The following is a 20,112-nucleotide window of genomic DNA, read 5'->3' on the forward strand; positions in this document are numbered from 1 at the left end:
CGAAGAACGTCATTGCATCAAGCAGTCGACAGCTGGCTGTGAACAGACTGCACACGCCGAAAGCCATTGTGCCATGAAGAGGGTGCACACGCAGAACGCTATAGCGCCACGCAGTCGACAACTGCCTGTGAACAGGGTGCACACGCAGAACGCCATTGCGTCATGAAGTTGACAACTGGCTGTGAACAAGGTGCACATTCAGAACGCCATTGCACCATGCAGCTGACAACTGGCTGTGAAGAGAGTGCACATGCAGAACGCCATTGCGCCATGAACAGAGTGCGCACGCCGAACGCCATTGCGCCATGCTGTTGACAACTGGCTGTGAACAGGGTGCACATTCAGCACGCCATTGCACCATGCAGCTGACAACTGTCTGTGAAGAGAGTGCACATGCCGAACGCCATTGCGCCATGAACAGAGTGCACACGCAGAATGCCATTGCGCCATGCTGTTGACAAATGGCTGTGAACAGGGTGCACACGCAGAACTCCATTGCGCCATGAAGTTGACAACTGGCTGTGAACAGGGTGCACATTCAGAACGCCATTGCACCATGCAGCTGACAACTGGCTGCGAACAGAGTGCAAACGCAGAACGCCATTGCGCCATGCTGTTGACAACTGGCTGTGAACAGGGTGCACACGCAGAACGCCATTGCGTCATGCAGTCGAGAACTGGTTGTCACCGGGGTGCACACGCAAAAAGCGATTGAGCCATGCGGTCGACAAATGGCTGTAAACGGAGTGCACAGGCAGAACGCCATTGCGCCATGCAGTCGACAACTGTCTGTGATCAGGTTGCACACGATGAAAGCCATTGTTCCGTGCAGTCGACAGCTGGCTGTGAACAGGGTGCACACGCAAAACGCCATTCCGCCATGAAGTCGACAACTATATGTGATCAGGTTGCACACGATGAAGGTCATTGTGCCATGCAGTCGACAGCTGGCTCTGAACAGAGTGCACACGAAGAACGCCATTGCGCCATGCAGTCGACAACTGGCCGTGAACACGGTGCACATGCAGAATGCAATTGCATCATGCAGCTGACAACTGGCTATGAAGAGGGTGCACACGCAGAACGCCATTGCGCCATGCTGTTGACAACTGGCTGTGAACAGGGTGCACACGCAGAACGCCACTGCGTCATGCAGTCCAGAACTGGGTGTCACCGGGGTGCACACGGAGAAAGCGATTGAGCCATTCAGTTGACAACTGGCTGTGAACAGGGTGCACATTCAGAGCGCTATTGCACCATGCAGCTGACAACTGGCTGTGAAGAGAGTGCACATGCAGAACGCCATTGCGCCATGAACAGAGTGCACACGCAGAACGCCATTGCGCCATGCTGTTGACAACTGGCTGTGAACAGGGTGCACACGCAGAACGGCCTTGCGCCATGCAGTGAAGAACTGGGTGTCACCGGGGTGCACACGCAGAAAGCGATTGAGCCATGCAGTCGACAACTGCCTGTAAACGGAGTGCACAGGCAGAACGCCATTGCGCCATGCAGTCGACAACTGTCTGTGATGAGGTTGCACACAATGAAGGCCATTGTGCCGTGCAGTCGACAGCTGGCTGTGAACAGAGTGCACACGCAGAACGCCATTGCGCCATGCAGTCGACAACTGGCCGTGAACACGGTGCACATGCAGAATGCCATTGCATCATGCAGCTGACAACTGGCTGTGAAGAAAGTGCACATGCAGAACGCCATTGTGCCATGCAGTTAATAACTGGCTGTGAACAGGATGCACACGCAGAACGCCCTTGCATCATGCACTTGACAACTGGCTGTGAACAGAGTGCACACGCAGAACGCCATTGAGGCATGAACACAGTGCACACGCAGAAGGCGATTGCGCCACGCAGTTGACAACTGGCTGGGAAAAGGGTGCACACGCAAAATGCCATTGCATTATGCAGTGGACAAGTGGCTCTGAACAGAGGGCACATGCAGAACGACATTGCGCCTTGAACAGAGTGTATATGCAGAACGCCATTGCGCCATGAATAGAGTGCACACGCAGAACGCCTTTGCGCCATGCAGTTGACAACTGGCTGTGAACGGGGTGCACACGCAGAACGCCATTGCGCCATGAAGTCGACAACTGTCTGTGATCAGGTTGCACACGATGAAGGTCATTGTGCCATGCAGTCGACAGCTAGCTGTGAACAGAGTGCACACGCAGAACGCCATTGCGCCATGCAGTCGACAACTGGCCGTGAACACGGTGCACATGCAGAATGCCATTGCATCATGCAGCTGACAACTGGCTGTGAAGAAAGTGCACATGCAGAACGCCATTGTGCCATGCAGTTGATAACTGGCTGTGAACAGGATGCACACGCAGAACGCCCTTGCATCATGCACTTGACAACTGGCTGTGAACAAAGTGCACACGCAGAACGCCATTGAGGCATGAACACAGTGCACACGCAGAAGGCGATTGCGCCACGCAGTTGACAACTGGCTGGGAAAAGGGTGCACACGCAAAATGCCATTTCATTATGCAGTGGACAAGTGGCTCTGAACAGAGGGCACATGCTGAACGACATTTCGCCTTGAACAGAGTGTATATGCAGAACGCCATTGCGCCATGAATAGAGTGCACACGCAGAACGCCTTTGCGCCATGCAGTTGACAACTGGCTGTGAACGGGGTGCACACGCAGAACGCCATTGCGCCATGCCGTTGACAACCGGCTGTGAACAGGGTGCACACGCAGAACGCCATTGCGCCATGAACAGAGTGCACACGTAGAACGCCGTTGTATCATGCAGTCGACAACTGACTCTGAACAGAGTGTACATGCAGAACGTAAAAAACGTTAACCATACTTCTGCCAAATTTTTATGCCTGCTATTCTCACAGTCTCTTTCTACAGGTGTCATACCCCATGACTGGAAAGTGAAGAAGGTCGTTCCGGTCCACAAGTAGGGTAACAAAAATTCACCACTTAAATACTACCCATATCACTCACCAGCATACCATGTAAACTCATGAAACACGTCATTTACTCTTTAACGATGCACTTTCTGGATTCAAATGATTTTTTCACTCATCGCAGCACGGATTTCGCAAGTGAAAGTCAACTAGCAGTTTTCGTTCAGGACTTGCATGCCAACCGTGATGCTAACCTCCTAACTGACGCAATTTTTCTCGACTTCGCTAAGGCATTTGACAAGGTACCTTATAACCACTTATTTCTGAAACTCTCTCGCCTAAACTTGCATCCCGACATACTAGCATGGATAAAAGAATTCGTAAGTCCCCGCTTCCAATCAGTCGCTGTCAATAACCAAATGTATAACCTCCTGCCAGTCTCCTCAGGCGTGCCCCAAGGATCCGTCCTTGGGCCACTCTTGTTTCTAATTTATATTAACGACCTACCTGAGAAATTAGATTGCCGTATTCGGATGTTTACTGATGATTGTGTTATTTACAGAACAGTCACTAACGCCTTCGACCAACAATCCCTTCAAAATAAATTAACGCATATGCAAGACTGGTGCAGTGAATGGCTAATGACCCTTAACACAAGTAAATGCGAATATATGTCGTTCAATCGTCGCCGTTACCCTGTCCTCTTCCAATACAGCCTATCTAACGTTCCTCTCCATCTTGTCCAATCATACAAATACCTTGGTGTTCATCTTTGTCATGATCTTAGATGGAATGCGCATATTTCAAACATCATATCATCCGCTAACAGAACACTAGGATTCTTAAAACGGCATCTACGCTCTGCACCCCAGCATGTCGAGCTCCTCGCATACAGATCATTAGTCAGATCAAAATTAGAATACGGATCTCCCATCAGGTCTCCGAAACAAGCATATCTCTGTAATTCAATTTAAGCAGTCCAAAACCGAGCAACTAGATTCATTCATTCATCGTATTCCTTTGATATCAGCATATCATCCCTCAAATCACAGTCCAGTCTACCTACCCTTGCTCATCGCCGCTACATTGCTAGCTTATGTTTGTTTCACAAATATTTACTCTGAGCTACGACAGGAACCCTACATCTCCGCACCACCACCACGCATCTCCCTCCGCACCGGCCATCAGCAACAAGTGCCACGACCTCGCGCCCGCACCACTGCATTTTCTTCATCATTCTTCGCCCGGACTGCGAACGACTGGACCGTCCTTCCCCGAGAACTTGCTGCTATCACATGCCAGTCTTTGTTCCTCGAAGGAATCGCGCGTGTACTTGATGAGTGAAAATCTTATAGTTGTATAACTTACAACTTATATGTTACTATATGTTATATGTTTTTCATATCTGTGTGTCCCACTCCTTATGTAATACCCTCTAACGAGGGTCTTTAAGGTATTAAAGTGAAGTGAAGTGAAACAGAGCGTACATGCAGAACGCCATTGTGCCATGCAGTCAACTGGCTCTGGACAGGCTGTACACGAAGAACGCCATTGCGCCACGCTGTTGACAAGTGGCTGTGAACATGGTGTACACGCAAAACGCCATTTCGCCATGCAATTGATAACTAGCTGTGAATAGGGTGCGCACATAGAACGCGATTGAGCCATGCAGTCGACAACTGGCTGTAAACGGAGTGCACAGGCAGAACGCCATTGCGCCATGCAGTCGACAACTGGCTGCGAACAGGGTGCACACGCAAACGCCATTGCGCCACGCAGTCGACAACTGTCTGTGACCAGGTTGCACACGATGAAGGCCATTGGGCCGTGCAGTCGAGAACTGGCTGTGAACAGAGTGCACACGCAGAACGCCATTGCGCCATGCAGTCGACAACTGGCTGTGAACAGAGTGTAGATGCAGAACGTCATAGCATCATGCAGTCGACAGCTGGCTGTGAACAAAGTGCAGACTGAGAACGCCATTGTGTCATGCTGTCGACAATGAAATCTGCCCGGCCTGTGGATGTTAGCGAAGTATGCGCTCAACAGCGTTCCGTGTACGCCGCTGGGGTGGTGGTGGTGAAAACTTTTAATTGCTGAAATAGAGTTTGGGAGCTACAGAGTGGCACCGCTACATGGTCGGCGTCCCTAGTCCGGGACACCGCATGACAATGCCCCGTCTCTCACCCGTTTCACCAGAGCCCTTTGGGACTCAAGCGAAGAGCAGTTGAGGAGGGCAGGCAGTCTCCCATGCCTCTCTGGAAAGGGTGGGGAATGGGGGGAGGTGGGGATTTTGAGTACATGCCCACACCATGTGGAAGATATCACAGGTCTCCCCACAGTGCGGGCATCGCCCCTACGTGTTAGGATCGTAATGTTTTATGATTGCAGGACAGAGTAGAGTACCTGTCTGCAGGCGCCTTAAAGTTCGCTACTCCGTCTTACTAAGCCCCTTTGCAGGGCCCGGGAAAAGGCGGTGGTTGTCGCTATAATGCGTTATTATTTCCCTGAATCGCAGCAGCGGCTGGTTAGTCTCCGAGCCAGAAGAGCTGGGATGAGGAGCCCGGTGAATAAGCGCTCGGGCAGCCGCGTCAGCGGCCTCATTACCTCGTAAGCCCTGATGGCCAGGAGCCCAAATGATTATTTTCGGTGTTGGATCAGTGGCAGTCCGTCTTAGAATGCATGCAGCTAAGGGTGAGATCTCCCCTGCCAAGTAATGATCACATGCTTTTCGGGAGTCCGTAATGATGATTCTCGAATTGGCGTGGGCGGCAGCAAGCGCTATCGCTACTTCCTCGGCTCGCATTGAATTCGGGGCTCGAAAAGAGAGTCCATCAACGTGCATTTCCTGGTGAACGACAGCGGCCGTGTAAAATCCCGCGGGCGATGGCCCTGCTACGTTTACATAATATACACAGGGTCGGGAGCCGTGTTGTCTCTCAAGAGCCCGAGCCCGCGCTCGTCGTCTGTTTTCGTGCATGACGGTGCTCATGTTACGGGGGAGCGGGGAGACCCAGAGCATATGGTGCCACAGTACTGGGATACGGTCCGCCTCCTCTGGAGTGCAGTCGTGTTGGATGTGTAAGCGGTTTAGCAGGCGGCGCCAAGGGGCCGTCTGCATGAGCCGCGTGTATTAGTTCACGAGGTGGGCCTCCCGCAGCTCCTGGTAGGAGTTTAGCACCCCCAATGCCTTGAGTTTGGCATTAGAGGTAGCCACCGGGAGATCCAGGGCTCGCTTAGTTGCCTTGCATATGATGGCGTCTATTCGCGCCTCGTCTTGCTTAGTAGTGCGGAGATATGGCACGGCGTAGAGGATCCGGCTAGTCACGAAGGCATAGACGAGCCGAAGCGCGTCCCTGCCCCGCAGACCGCCCCGCTTGTTGGAAACACGGCAGATCATGCACCCCACCTGTTCGCCTAGTCTCTTGAGTTTCACAATGGTGGAGTCCGGTCTGAGTCTGGTGAATGAAAAGGCCCAGAATACGGAGCTCCTGCACCTCTCTAATAGGACCTCCTGACAGAGAGATGTGAATTGCTGTCCTATCCTTTGCGTTCGCTCTGACATGCAGAAGCTCTGATTTCGCTGGAGCACATTTGAAGCCCACAGTCAATAGCATACGCATCGACTATGGAAGCGGCCTGCTGAAGGCGGGCCTGGTTCTGGCGCCTGAGCTGGCTGGGTTCTGGCGCCTGAGCTCCTCTGGGGCTGTTTCGTGGCGTTCGCTTTGATCGCATTTTTTGTGAGTTGTAATCTGGAAACAGCGCATCTTGGGCCGGAGAGGACGAGAAAAAATCATGCGAAAGATGCATCGGGCTCAAAGCCGACCCGCCCTATTGCACTGCGTAAAACGCAGGCCCGTGCGTTCGGAATTAGTAGTTTTAACGCACTAGCGGTAAAGCCCCCTGTCGCAGAAAAAACCGAGGTCAGCGTAGCCGTGAGACTGACCGAAAAAGGCCTACTCAGCAGAATCCTGACGTCACAACTGCATGACCTCACACGCGTACTTCAAACACTGCACTGCGACCACAGTTCGTCTGCAGAGAAGGCGCAGAGCACACCCCGCGCAGCTGCGGATAGCGGCGGCTGATCAGTGGAGGTGGTCCGATAACGCTATCGAGTCCTGCTTTTCCGAAAACTCCGAAAACTTTTTTTCTTTTGGTGCATTCGGTTCGCCACAGTATTTGGGCTCATCCTGGGGCTTGCCATGTGGCGAAGCCAACCCGCGATGGCTAATAGATGGCTTGCACTGACGTCACTTCCGCAAACGCGATTTTGTTTGCCGGCATCGTGGAGCACCGCACCGCGGACCAGCGGAGCACCATCGCCATTGCAGTCGTGTGAGCACACTGTTTTGAAATGGCTATCTGCGCTGTTGTTGGCTGCAGCAACCGCAGTAAAAGCAGTTCGAGGAAGGAGTCGGCCAACACGAACCTTTTTCGCCTTCCGAAGGTCGTCGAGGGCCAATGCGAGCGAACGAGAACACTCAGCGTGAAGCGGCGCAGCCTGTGGCTTGCGCATATCAAGCGCTCCGATCTAAGGGTCGATCTCCCAAACATCCGAGTGTGCGGCGCCCACTTTGTTACAGGTAAGCCTTCGCTATTATTACATAAGGCGCACTTGACACTGCACTAGAATAACGTTTGCTTGCATTTGTAGGGAGACCCTCCAAGCTCTGGGACGAAACCAACCCGGATTGGGCCCCAACTCTTTTGCTGGGATACAGCTCGAATCACGAGAGCACTGCGCGTTACGAACGGTCTGCAAAGCGCCGGTTCAAGCAAACAGCCGAGGTTGACAAGGAGACCACAGCAACTGCAGGAGCATCCGGAGTCGCCACCACGCCATCCGGCAACCGCTGCGACGGCGATGACGACGACAGCACATATGCTGAGAACAACCTGTCACTACCGCGAGCTGAATCTGAAGTCAACGCTGTCGAAAATGAATCAGGTCAGGGTCTCCTTTGACTTTGTTTTAAGTCTGGAAGGTAGATTTCGTTCATTCTAGATCTTTGTTCTGTTTGTTTACATTACTGTTATGATATGTCTGCATGCTGGTGAGCCACTGATTTCATCACTCATGTTTGCTTTGTTAATTTCAGGAGTTGCTGTACAGGCAGATTTGACAATGAGAGACATTGCAGTCTTAGAAGAACAGTGCACTACACTTAATGACAACTTGTATGCACTGCGTACTGAGATGGACAAACTACAATGGACGGAAGCCGCATTCAGCAAGAGCAATGCAAGGGTCGTCTACTACACTGGGATGGCAAACTTTGACATTCTGTATGGGATATTTGAAATCTTGCAGTGCTATGTCCCACACGGTGTCAAAAACAGCTTAACCAAGTTCCAGGAGTTTATTCTTTTTTTAATGAAGCTGAAACTGAATTTTCAAAACACTGATCTTGGCTTCAGATTTGGAATTTCAGAGGCCACAGTGTGTCGAATTTTTGATAAGTGGCTGCATGTTGCAGACTGTAGGCTCAAGTCTTTTGTATCATGGCCAGAGCGAGTCTCATTGCAGGAGACAATGCCACAGGCTTTTTTTTTTATTCATTTGGTGCTAATGTGGCAGTCGTAATAGACTGCTTTGAAATAAAAATAGAGCGGCCATCATCGTATTCAGCACGAAGCGAGACATGGTCACAATATAAGCACAGTAACACAGCGAAGTTCCTGATTGGCATTGCTCCTCAAGGTGTCGTCACCTTTATATCTGAGGGTTGGGGTGGGCGCTGCAGCGATAACCACATCACAGAGCATAGCGGCATTTCAGATAACCTGCGCCCTGATGATGTTGTGCTTGCCGACCGGGGATTCAACATCTCTGAGAGTGTTGGCTTCTATTGTGCACGGTTGCATGTACCTGCGTACACGAAAGGAAAAAAACAGCTGTCCGCAGAAGAAGTTTTGAGCACCAGAAAGCTTGCTAACGTGAGAATACATGTTGAACGTGTTATTGGTCTAATCAGAAACAAGTTCACCATCCTCAAAGGCACTCTTCCCATAGAGTATGTTGCCCGTCGAGAGGGTGATGATGCACCGCCACTAGATAAAATAGTCAGTGTCTGCTGTGCTTTGTCTAACTTGTGTCCGTCAATTGTAGCAGAGCTGAAGGAAGCTGACAGTGAAGTGCCTTCACCTACATCAGAGCTTCACTAATGTCTCTTGATGCTAAATATAAAAAATCTGGCTACTATGTAGTGCTGCAATATCACAACTGCCTTACTATTTGTTCTACAGATAGAATGGTTCTGAAAATAAAATTTATTTATTGCAGAGTTTGTGCACTTCTTTATTTACTTACTAAAGTGAATAGTTCCGCAGAATGAAACACTAATGCCAAGCGAACTAATTCTCTTTATTTTGCTTGCATTGTGGACAATGCCACTTCTTAGACTTCGGCGCCCGTGTGATTCCTACACACGAAAAATGAAACCATTTAAATTTACATGTCAGGTTGTCGCATGCAATCATGCGTCCTGTCTCCGGTCCTTGGCAGAAACAGTAAACATCTGCGGATGGCAATGAATTCTCTGGGACTGTCTGTTGCCGTGTGTAAAACTTTGTGAACAGTTCAGGAAGAATAACTTTGATGAAAAATTCCTTCGCAGTTGCAAAAATTTGACTGCAGAACTCATCGTCTCTCCTAATCTTTTGTACATGGAAAAGGTTTGGAGCCCACACAATGAAGTCGCAGTATTCTACCTTGCATATAGCCATCTGGGCTTGAACTTGGTAGTAGTACTCATGTTGCTTTGAAAGCTTCAGAGTACCATTGATGCTGGTCAAACAGGACCTGGCTTCAGTGAATGAGGTGGCATTCCGCAGTAAGTAAGGGCACTTAACCTCGGCTACGCCTCTACCACAGCACGAGATCAGTGCGTCTGGTGTCGCTCCAGCGAATGGATAGGAGGCACTGAGATGGAGACCAGACTTGGAACAGTTGGAGTTGTCGTGCTTCTGCTTGTAGTAATCTTCATAAGCCTTCAGAGCATCCTGTTCATGCTCTAAACCCCATACAATGGCTGGAATCTTCAGTGATTTTTTTTCAGGATAGCATATTGATTTCACTAAGGATATACTAGGATTACCTAGAGCTGTTCGGCACACATTTTTCATAACTGACGCAGTTACTCTACCGGCTCGGTATAGATACCAGTCTGGGGAAGTGCTCTGGTTTTTTGTCTTACTTTCGATGAGTTTCACTGTTTCATCAGTGATATCAAACTTGCTCAGAAATTCGTTAGCCTTGTTAACAAGCGCGTCAAGTCCTTCGGATAAAGCGTCTTTCATGTACGAATTCTGAAGGTGTGCTGGCTGTGTGGGCACTGGTTTTTTGAAGGCAGCAGAATGGCTGGGCAGCACAGAAAAAATTGCAGGCACAACACCACTTTTTTTGAAGACGCTGCACAAGCGTTCCACCTCTGCTGGTGAGGCTGGTGGCACATCCAGTCTCTGTCTTGCTACTTTGCTAGTGGGGGTGCTCTCAATCCTGTCGTCAAGCTGTCGTTTTTTCCCTTTGGCGGATGTGAAATCTATCTCTCTCAACCTTTTAAACTGGACTTTTTCCACATAGGTAGGGAGCCATATGTTATCTTTCTGAGTGCAAGTAAATGATTTCCTCATCCTTACACCTGTGTCGACAGCAAACAAGCAGGCACCGACATGGGAACAAGCTTCTCCCACACCGGCCATACAGGTACAATGTGCAGTCAGCACGGATCCATTTTCCTTGCACAGAATCCACACCTTCAGTGGATGCTCTCCGAGCCGTTGTGAGTGGTTCACCTACAAAGAAAATCGAGGGAAAATTAAAATGGTGAGATCAAAATGCACATACTGCACACAATGCAGAGGTATGCGAACAAAAAGCATGACAAGCACACAACTGGGCATTTGTTCAGCCATAAAGCACTCGCTCCAACGTCTGTCTTTCTTGTTTTTGAAGATTATGGAACCTGAGGCACTGCACACAATACAGAGGTACGCGAACAAAAAGCATGGCAAGCACACATACTGTGCATTCGTTCAGCCATAAATCACTCTCGTCTTTCTTGTTTTTGAAGATCATGGGACCTGAGGCGTTACACATGAACAGTGCTTGCGCGATTCTTTTAATCTTAAAATGGTTCAGTTGATTTCTCTATAAGGCGCTACAATGTCGCGCGTCTCTTGTACACACCATCGGCTAATCAGGAAATGCCTCTGAATGCTGTGCACAAAACGCGACACCAAAAACGAAGGCTTCATCTTACCTCTCCCAGCAGCAGCACCTTTTCTCCCTGCAGCCGCTTCGCCGACAGAGTTTTCACCCAGCCGCTCGTGAAGTAGTTGTGGGCTTCAAGTGATTTGTACGCTTTCATCTCTTGCAGAGTGACGAAACTTGAAGAAAACACCAAATAGTTCACAATGTCTCCGTGCGAAACCTCGGGGAAAGCGCTGACGTCCGTCGTCGTATCCGCACCGGGTCGCAACGTGTACGGGTCCACATCGTCGCAGAGTTCTATCTTTTCTTCGTATTGCGCACGCGCCGACCCGATCAGACCCGCGTAATATGACTCGTTGAACGCAGGCTTACTGTATACAGGCGGCATTTCTCACAAGAAGCGGTGACATTCGCATAAAAACGCAACGACAAACAGGAACACAACACGATCAGCCAACGCAAGGGTAGCAGCGGCGGCGGCGCGCGCGGTGCTCCAGCATGGATCCGACGCGTCGGCCCAGACGGATGTGACGTCACGTGCAAGCCATGTATAGGGTGACGCGTCGTCATGACGCGTTGCGTTTCGAGTGGAATTCCCGAACTTATGGTTTATTCCGCAGCAGTCACGAGGAAGTATGGTTACCTTACGTTGCACCGCAAATTGCTGCTCTTGTGTTCGTTTCGCGAGCAGTGTTGTTGCGTTCTTACAGCAGTGCCTTGCACAGAGGCGTTACTAGTGTCCCCCGGTGCTAAGCAGTAAAGTGCAGCCCCCCCCCCCCCCCCCCCCACTTCGCTTCATTTTGGTGCCATGCGCGTCTGTGGAAGCCGCTCTGTACTATTACATATGGCACGTATTTCAGGAAATTAGTCATAATAAAAATTCACGGGCCACTTCGTCGAAAGTGCGTAGAGGCGAAATCGTTTTCCGTACCACTTTGACTACCTCTGTGGCACTGGTCACGTCACCACTGCATGACGTCACACATAATTGACGACTAATTACTAAGTAATGACAAATTACTAATCAATGACTAATCACTGATTAATGACTAAGTACTAATTAACTGCTAATTAATAACGCTTAAGCTTCGCCTTTATGAGTGGAACGCGACAGCGTGTTTTAGCGCTGCCAGGGAGTCCATTACTTGGCAGGGGAGATCTCCCCCTTAGCTGCTTGCATTCTAAGACGGACTGCCACTGATCCAACACCCAAAAGAATCATTTGGGCTCCTGGCCACCAGGGCTTACGAGGTAATGAGGCCGCTGACGCGGCTGCCCGAGCGCTTACTCACCGGGCTCCTCATCCCAGCTCTTCTGGCTCGGAGACTAACCAGCCGCTGCTGCGATTCAAGGAAATTATAACGCATTATAGCGACATCCACCGCCTTTTCCCGGCCCCTGCAAAGGGGCTGAGTAAGACGGAGGAGCGAACTTTAAGGCGCCTGCAGACAGGTACTCTACTCTGTCCTGCAATCTTAAAGCATTACGATCCTAACACGGATGGGCGATGCCCACACTGTGGGGAGACCTGTGATATCTTCCACATGGTGTGGGCATGTACTCAAAATCCCCACCTCCCCCCTTCCCCTACCCCTTCCAGAGAGGCATGGGAGACTGCCCTTCTCAACTGCTCCTCGCTTGAGTCCCAAAGGGCTCTGGTGAAACGGGCTAGAGACGGGGCATTGTCATGCGGTGTCCCGGACTAGGGACGCCGACCATGTAGCGTGGCCACTCTGTGGCTCCCAAACTCTATTTCAGAAATTAAAAGTTTTCACCACCACCACCACCACCACCATGTAACTCAACCACCCGTTCGGCGTGATGCCTTGCTCTTTGAACACAGAGCTTTTGTGGACACCCGAACCGCACCGTACAGGAAGGGAGGAAGTGGGAGTGAAAGAAGAAAGAGAAAGAGCCGTAATGAAGAAAATGAAAATTGTATTTGAGGAAAGGAAATTACGCAGTAACTGTCTCGCATATCTCGATGGACACCCGTCATCCGTTTGTAGAGGAAGGGAGGAAGTAGGAGTGAAAGAAGAAAAAGGGTTGGTAATGAAGAAGATGAAAATTGTATTTGAGGAAAGGAAATTACGCAGTAACTGTCTCGCATATCTCGATGGACACCCGTCATCCGTTTGTAGAGGAAGGGAGGAAGTAGGAGTGAAAGAAGAAAAAGGGGTGGTAATGAAGAAGATGAAAATTGTATTTGAGGCAAGGAAATCGCGCAGTAGCTCTCTCACATATCTCGGCGGACACCCATCATCGTCGATGAGTCACGCCTGGGGCTGGATCTAGTGCCATACAGACGGACGGGAGTATGAGCCATTAAAGTCTTTCGCCTTAATACTGCGCATTGTATTTGCAAAAAAAAAGCGTACGTAGCCGACCAGCTATCGGGAAGCAGCACCCAGCACGAGAACCGAGAACCGTGCACAGCTGCCCACAATCAACTACGGCATAAGCAGCTTGTAAACTGTGGGTATGGGGTAGAGATTTGTTGCACGCACTTTTTACTCGGTAATGGAGGCGGCGGACTGCACTGGCGCGGCGCTGGCCGTGGCGGCTTTCGTTCGGTTGGTCGTGGCTGCGCTTTGCTCCAGGGATCATGTTTGTGAGGTCTAGACCGAGAAGATGAGCCCTCCTTGAAGCTCTGCTCGCAAATCAAGGCCTGCTCCTGAATCCTGGGCGCTGAGTTCCTGCGATAAGAGACAACGAAGAAAGGAGGGCGAGAGAGCGCCTCTCGAGCCATTTAACTGTAACAGACAGACAGACAGACAGACAGACAGACAGACAGACAGACAGACAGACAGACAGACAGACAGACAGACAGACAGACAGACAGACAGACAGACAGACAGACAGACAGACAGACAGACAGACAGACAGACAGACAGACAGACAGACAGACAGACAGACAGACAGACAGACAGACAGACAGACAGACAGACAGACAGACAGACAGACAGACAGACAGACAGACAGACAGACAGACATACAGACAGACAGACAGACGGACGGACGGACGGACGGACGGACAGACACACGGACGGACGGACGGACGGACGGACGGACGGACGGACAAACAGACAGACAGACAGAGAGACACAGACAGACAGACAGACAGACAGACAGACCGACGGACGGACGGACGGACGGACGGACGGGCAGGTAGGTAGGTAGGTAGGTAGGTAGGTAAGTAGGTAGGTAGGCAGGTAGGTAGATGGCTGGGTAGGTGGGTGGTTAGGTAGCAACTTTTATTTAGCAGGAAAGAGGCCGTCTTCTCTGATAAGCCTGAACTGGTCCACTGGGTAGTGCCTTGTCTGAGACGACCTCCAGGGCCCATTCAACCAGGTCTGCTGGGGGGCACTGTGAGCGCGTGAAGCGAGAGGACGTGCAGTGTATCGTTTCCGCGAACTTTTGCCTGGAGCCGCGGAATTTCGACCGGGTTCCCTTCAATACAGCGGCGTCTGTCTTTGTGAATCTGACAGCTACCTGGGAATACCACTCGCACCCAGGTGGGACTACATTTAGACCTTTTAGGGCCGATCCTCACGCGTATCGTGGCAACGGTACTAGGCCTGACGCCTTCGCCGGCGCCGGGCCGTCAGTGAGTCGCCCACCCGCGGCAAGATGGCTTCAGAAAATGCTGTATAAACTGGGATGATATCCTCCCTTTCATTACACATGCTTACAACACTGCGCAATATGCAACAACTCTTTACACCGTATTCTTCCGTCTGTATGCTCACGTTACCCACGCCTGTATCGACACCATCCTTCCTTTCTCTCTCCATGGCGAGCCTTCCATCATCGCCACATTGTGCCGAGCTACCTACCGCCTCCGCACTCTGGACACGCAGGAGCGCTCTAAGCACCGCTACGACATCCACCGCCAGCCCATCTCCTACCCCCTGGCGATTTAGTGCGGCTGTGGACGCCGCTTGGAAAGCGCAGTTTGTCGCAAGCTCCTGTTCCACTACACTGGCCCTTGCGCTTGAGCGCATCAGCGATTTAAACTACGTCGCCTCGAGCCTTACTGACAGTGACCGATGCTCACGAAAGACCCAGGTGGTGCATAATGCTCGGCTGAAATGATTCAGCCCTCGGGATACTGCTTAACTCACCGTGGGTGGCTTAGTCTGCGAATGGGGGAAGTGTAACGTGATTTGTGTCGACGACGAAGCGGTGGGAAGGAGGACCATGGGGGAAAAAAAAGTTGGTCGGCCTGGCCGCATTGAGCACTCCGCCCTCTTCACAGAACACTCTAAAAAAAGGAACTACAGAGAATGTTTACTGTATTAGAATCAGCGCTATAGAAGTCGACGATGAGTGGGCAGTGCCACTGGACGGATCAGATGGAAGTTGACGAAGACCGTGCTCTGCAATGCACAGCTTGAGGATGTGGTGCAGTTTAACACGAGGTGTGCTCCGAGAAGTGTTCCGAGGTGTGTGGCTCTAAAATTTCGGGTCTGTGGTTCGGCCCATAGGGATCAATGCCGACTCATTATGCTGGAACTGAGTGGTCGCGTGTCCCCCCCTCCCCCCCAAATACCTTGGAGTTACGCTTGATGCATTCAAGTCTCGTGGGCATTAGTGGAGGGAGCGTGTCCGAGCCGTTCAGAGCTATGCTCAGGCATTTGTTCCGCTCTGCGCATCAGTTTTCCGTCGAGCGCAGGCCTGCAACATATTTCTGGCAGCAAAAACTTAGGACGTTTTGGAGGTACTCCGTCGTGCTAGACACTGCATCCAAAGATTTCACCGAACATTTGCGACGCTCATATGACCCTCCAGTTTTGAGCCGCAGCGACCTGATAACTTACTAAGGCCTGTTTCTGCAGGCAGACTAGGTTCGACAGATCTGTATGAGATGCTGATGATGTCCTCAGGCTGAATGGTACATACAGTTAGCTGCACATTTCTTCTTTTTCTGTGACAGCTCCCATCTAATTATCAGAGCGTCCCTGCAAAGTATCTTTCTGAACCGTCTTTTAACTTAGTGGTCTCTTCTAATTTTGTCCAGCGGCCCAAATTGTTTGGTTTTATGAGGAAGTTGATGACTTAGTGTGCTTTCTGGCAGTTCGCTTTTCTTATGAATACTTATTCTCTTCTTCTCGTAAAAGTTCATACAAAGGATCGCTATCTATAATTTTCCTGCCTCTATTGTATCATACTCTGTACTATTATTGTATTCTTCATGATGTACTGAGATGAGTACGTAAAATGCCGATTTAGCTTTGTACTAAAACGTGTTTCTTTAAACTTCACGCCGAAGGTCTACGTCCTAAATTTTGGCTTCAGAAAAAATAAATTGTTTCCTCCTTTAATTGTCGCTTATGTGATGCACTTGAAACCATCGATCACAGCTTTGTTCGCTGTAAATTTGCGATATTATTTTGGGACATTCTACAAAGGACAGCGAAGAAAGACATTGTTTTGAATTCTCACAGTGTGCGTTCCCTAATGGCCGCCCAACATGACCACGAACCCTCTGCCATGAATTCCTGCTCGGATTGCACAGCCCGTGGAAAACGCGCATCTTGGAACCGCATGCTGAGGCTGTCGTCTCCTCCAGCTCACATTTCGGCCAGATGGTGACTATCAGCCGGACTGGTACCCGTTACTGACGTCTTCTCTTTCCTTGCCACCATTTTAGTTAAGTTGTGTTAAGATGTGCGTTTTAGTTGTCTGGTGTTTCCATCCAGCTTGCTTGGTTACTGGCTGATTACTCTGTAAATAATGTATATAGCTCTTACCTGCATTGAAACGCGTGTACTAAACACCATGTTGAAGAAAAAATAAATGTGTTCCGCTGTGGGGATAGCCTAGTGGTCTCCCGAAGCGGCCTTTGAAGTGATCTGTTCACGCCACCGCGGTTTCGACCCCCAGTCGTGGATATTGAAAAGATTTATTTTTCGTTCCTCTTTTTTCTATGCGGACATACATCGACAATAGACAATTTTGCTAGGCTCTGAACCTGCAGATTAGTGCTTTCGCACTAATACACGCCATAGTACGTGCTCATTGCCTGCTGAGTGCGTAATAGTTACTAATTACGCTCTAATCCAATAGATGCGGATGAGGAAAGCTTAGAATTTACGAAAGCTATTGCAGTAATGAATGAATTCGTTATCTCAATGGTGAGATATTTTTAGCACCCAATGCAAAGAATTTCAGGAATTGTGACGTCAACGACTTGTGGATCGCGGCAGTAAAGTATGCATCCGAAATGCAAGCAGCCTTAAACCTGAAAGCTCCGGACTGTGTTTCTATCTAAAGTGCACGATATGTATGAAGCTGAGAAACGAAAGACCACATTTCGATTATCAAATTTTAGAAACCACTACTTAATGACGCGGTCAGTTTGGAAGTCGAAGTTTCATTTCGCTATTTTCACTTAGTAAACAAACGCTGCCGTATTTTACGGATGTTTTAAAAAGGTACACTGATGACAAATTGAAGACGGCCTGTATCGATAATTCCGGGATTCCGACGAGAGAGAGACGCTGAATGCACTGAAAACTGAGCTTTAATACGGTAAAAAAGGCTACAAAATGAAATACGGTTCGTGGCGCAGTGGTGCGGTGTACAAGCGGTGCGCCACTGCTCTGGGATGGCCGGTGCTGCCACCGGTAGAATTTCTGCCACCCAGGTTGTCATGAGCTACATCCCGCGACCAATCATTAGTTTAACGGCCACCTGCAGGGTTGCATTAGAACGCTATCTTTTATGGGTTGCATCGAGTGTGTACACACAGAGGTGGGTTTTCTTGCAAAAGAGCAAGTAAGGCTTACGCCTTGATGCAGTTGTAGCCTTAACCGGCCGATCGCCACGAATAAGCTGCGGAACGTCAGCGTAGTTTCTCGGGGGCTGCTGCGAGAGATGAGGTTACGCAGCCATTCACTTCAAAAAGGATGATTAGTGGGCCGGCTGTCTCACACCGGTCCGTAATTTTCGGCTTTATTTTCTCACTTCAAAGGTTTTCCAGTTTTTTTTTGGAGTGTGTCCTCGACGTGCGACGACCTGGGGGTCCCTGGCCGCCGGCAAAAGCACGTCAAGCGACCTCCTCGGCGCTGTGCGCCGTATCAACGCCGACACGGAACATCACCACCAGCTGAACTCCATGCTGCACTGATGGCAGCAACGGCAGCGGCGGGTCCAGCGGCCCCTGTAGTTGCGGCTACAGACCAGGGCCCGGCAAACAAGAGACTGCGCGACGACCAAGCCAGCAACGAGCCTCTGACCGACCATCCAGAGGACATGGATCAAGCATCATTCACAGTTGTATCGTACAAGAAAAAGAGAGCTACCGGTGTTCCTATCGTCTTCAGGCCCACCGAGGAAGGAGGAAGCCTATGGAAAGCCAACCCCAACATTGTGGCTTCGGCAGTTGTAGCATCGGCTCAAGAAAAAGTCCTCAGCCATCGCATTCACAAGAATGAGAGCCTGATGGTTACAGTATCGACGCTGCCCACCGCCAACCGTCTGCTCACGGTAACTAAGAGGGCTGGAGTGGCTGTAGAGGCCCAAGTCCCACACTCTTACATGGCAAGCTATGGCAAAATACAAGATGTACCTGTCACCTACACAGACGAAGACCTGCACGAATATCTACGCGACCAAGGTGTCCTGTCAGCGAGGAGGCTAACAGCCTACACTCCTGAGGATGGTGGAAAGATCAAAGAGGTACGCCGTCGCGCAGTTATATTGGAATTCGCAAAAGATGCGCCGCTACCAAAACGAGTAACGCTTGGGTTCTGTAGTTACCCTGTAACTGAATACCTCGGAGCAGCAACTCAATGCTATAAATGTCAGAGGCATGGCCACATATCAAGACACTGTAACGGCCCCGTGCGCTGCAAAGTCTGTGCTGGCCCCCACTCGCACAAAGAATGCACTTCGAGAGCGCAACCTAAATGCGCTAACTGCGGTGGCCCACACCCTGCTTCCTATGGAGGGTGTTATAAAAAGAAAGCAGCCACAGTTGCTCGCACGGCAGAGCAAACACAAGGGAAACCCCCTAAGCGCCATGAACCACCACCTAACCCCGACGTGGTTTTCACGCCTACGGCAGCTCTTTCCGAGAAGCAGTCAACACAGCGTGGCAGAGCAGCTGACAAGACCTACGCAGATGCGGTAAAAAAGAAGCGTGGGAAGTCTGTTGGTTCTTCTCCTTTATCAAAGCTGCTGCAACGCACTGCACAAGACCCGACAAACAGCGGCGCTCGCTCTGAGCCTAAGGCGCCACAACATGACAAGAAGATCAGCGGCAGGCAGCAAACCGGAAGCTCTGAACAAGATGTCACATGCCTACTGATTCCGATGCTGTTTGCAGCCATCAAAGCTCTTATCCGTGCAAACCCCTCGTCAGGAGGACTACCAGAAGTAGAAGCTGTCCTTGCAATGGAGGCGTTGGTGTCGGTCTCCTACGCTCCGCAGGGGCGCAATACCACACTTCAGTAATCATGGCTTCCACAGCGAGAACGTCACCGCAGCTGACAATCAACAACATCTTTCGTACATGCACCATTTTCCAGTGGAACGCTCGCGGGCTACGCTCTAAACTCTCAGATTTCCGACAGCTCGTGCGAGCGTACCGCTTCCCCTTCATAGTCATCTGTGAATCACGCGTCGAGGAAACTTTCCGAATCCAAGGATACTATTTCCATCATTCAGAACGACCAGATAACGTCAGCAGATTGCTTATAGGCTTTCGCAAGGATATCCCGGCCTCGCCGGTTGATGTCCCGCCTCACAGCGACAATGAATACGTGTGCGCTGTCACAGTTATTGCCGGACAACAGTACACTCTGATTGGAGTATATCTTGAGCCAGGCATGCCATTTGATGCTTTGAGACTTGAAAATTTGATATCAAAGACGCCCTCTCCGCATATTATTTGCGGAGACTTCAATGCTCATAATGAAATTTGGGGCAGCTCACATACATGTGCCCGAGGTGCCAAGCTTGCAAAACTTCTCTCCAAGCATTCAGTTCAGCCATTAAATGAC

The 20,112-nt window shown here is 50.3% G+C and overlaps 1 protein-coding gene and 1 pseudogene across 1 annotated transcript; one reads left to right on the forward strand and one right to left on the reverse strand.

The window, feature by feature from the left end:
- The first annotated feature begins 7,246 nt into the window (after nucleotides 1-7,246).
- On the forward strand, nucleotides 7,247-9,057 carry LOC149337019 (uncharacterized; annotated as a pseudogene).
- Nucleotides 9,058-9,246: 189 nt separating this feature from the next.
- On the reverse strand, nucleotides 9,247-11,276 carry LOC149337020 (uncharacterized). Its single transcript, XM_089554303.1, has 2 exons — nucleotides 11,154-11,276; nucleotides 9,247-10,686 (listed from the first exon to the last, which is right to left on the reverse strand). The coding sequence occupies exons 1-2, from the start codon at nucleotides 11,259-11,261 to the stop codon at nucleotides 9,247-9,249; spliced, it is 1,548 nt and encodes a 515-aa protein (XP_089410429.1). The 5' UTR covers nucleotides 11,262-11,276.
- Between the last annotated feature and the right edge of the window lie 8,836 nt (nucleotides 11,277-20,112).

Source organism: Amblyomma mixtum, chromosome 7, assembly GCF_055824585.1.
Source record: "Amblyomma mixtum isolate Tamu chromosome 7, ASM5582458v1, whole genome shotgun sequence".
NCBI classification, from domain to species: Eukaryota; Metazoa; Arthropoda; class Arachnida; order Ixodida; family Ixodidae; genus Amblyomma; species Amblyomma mixtum.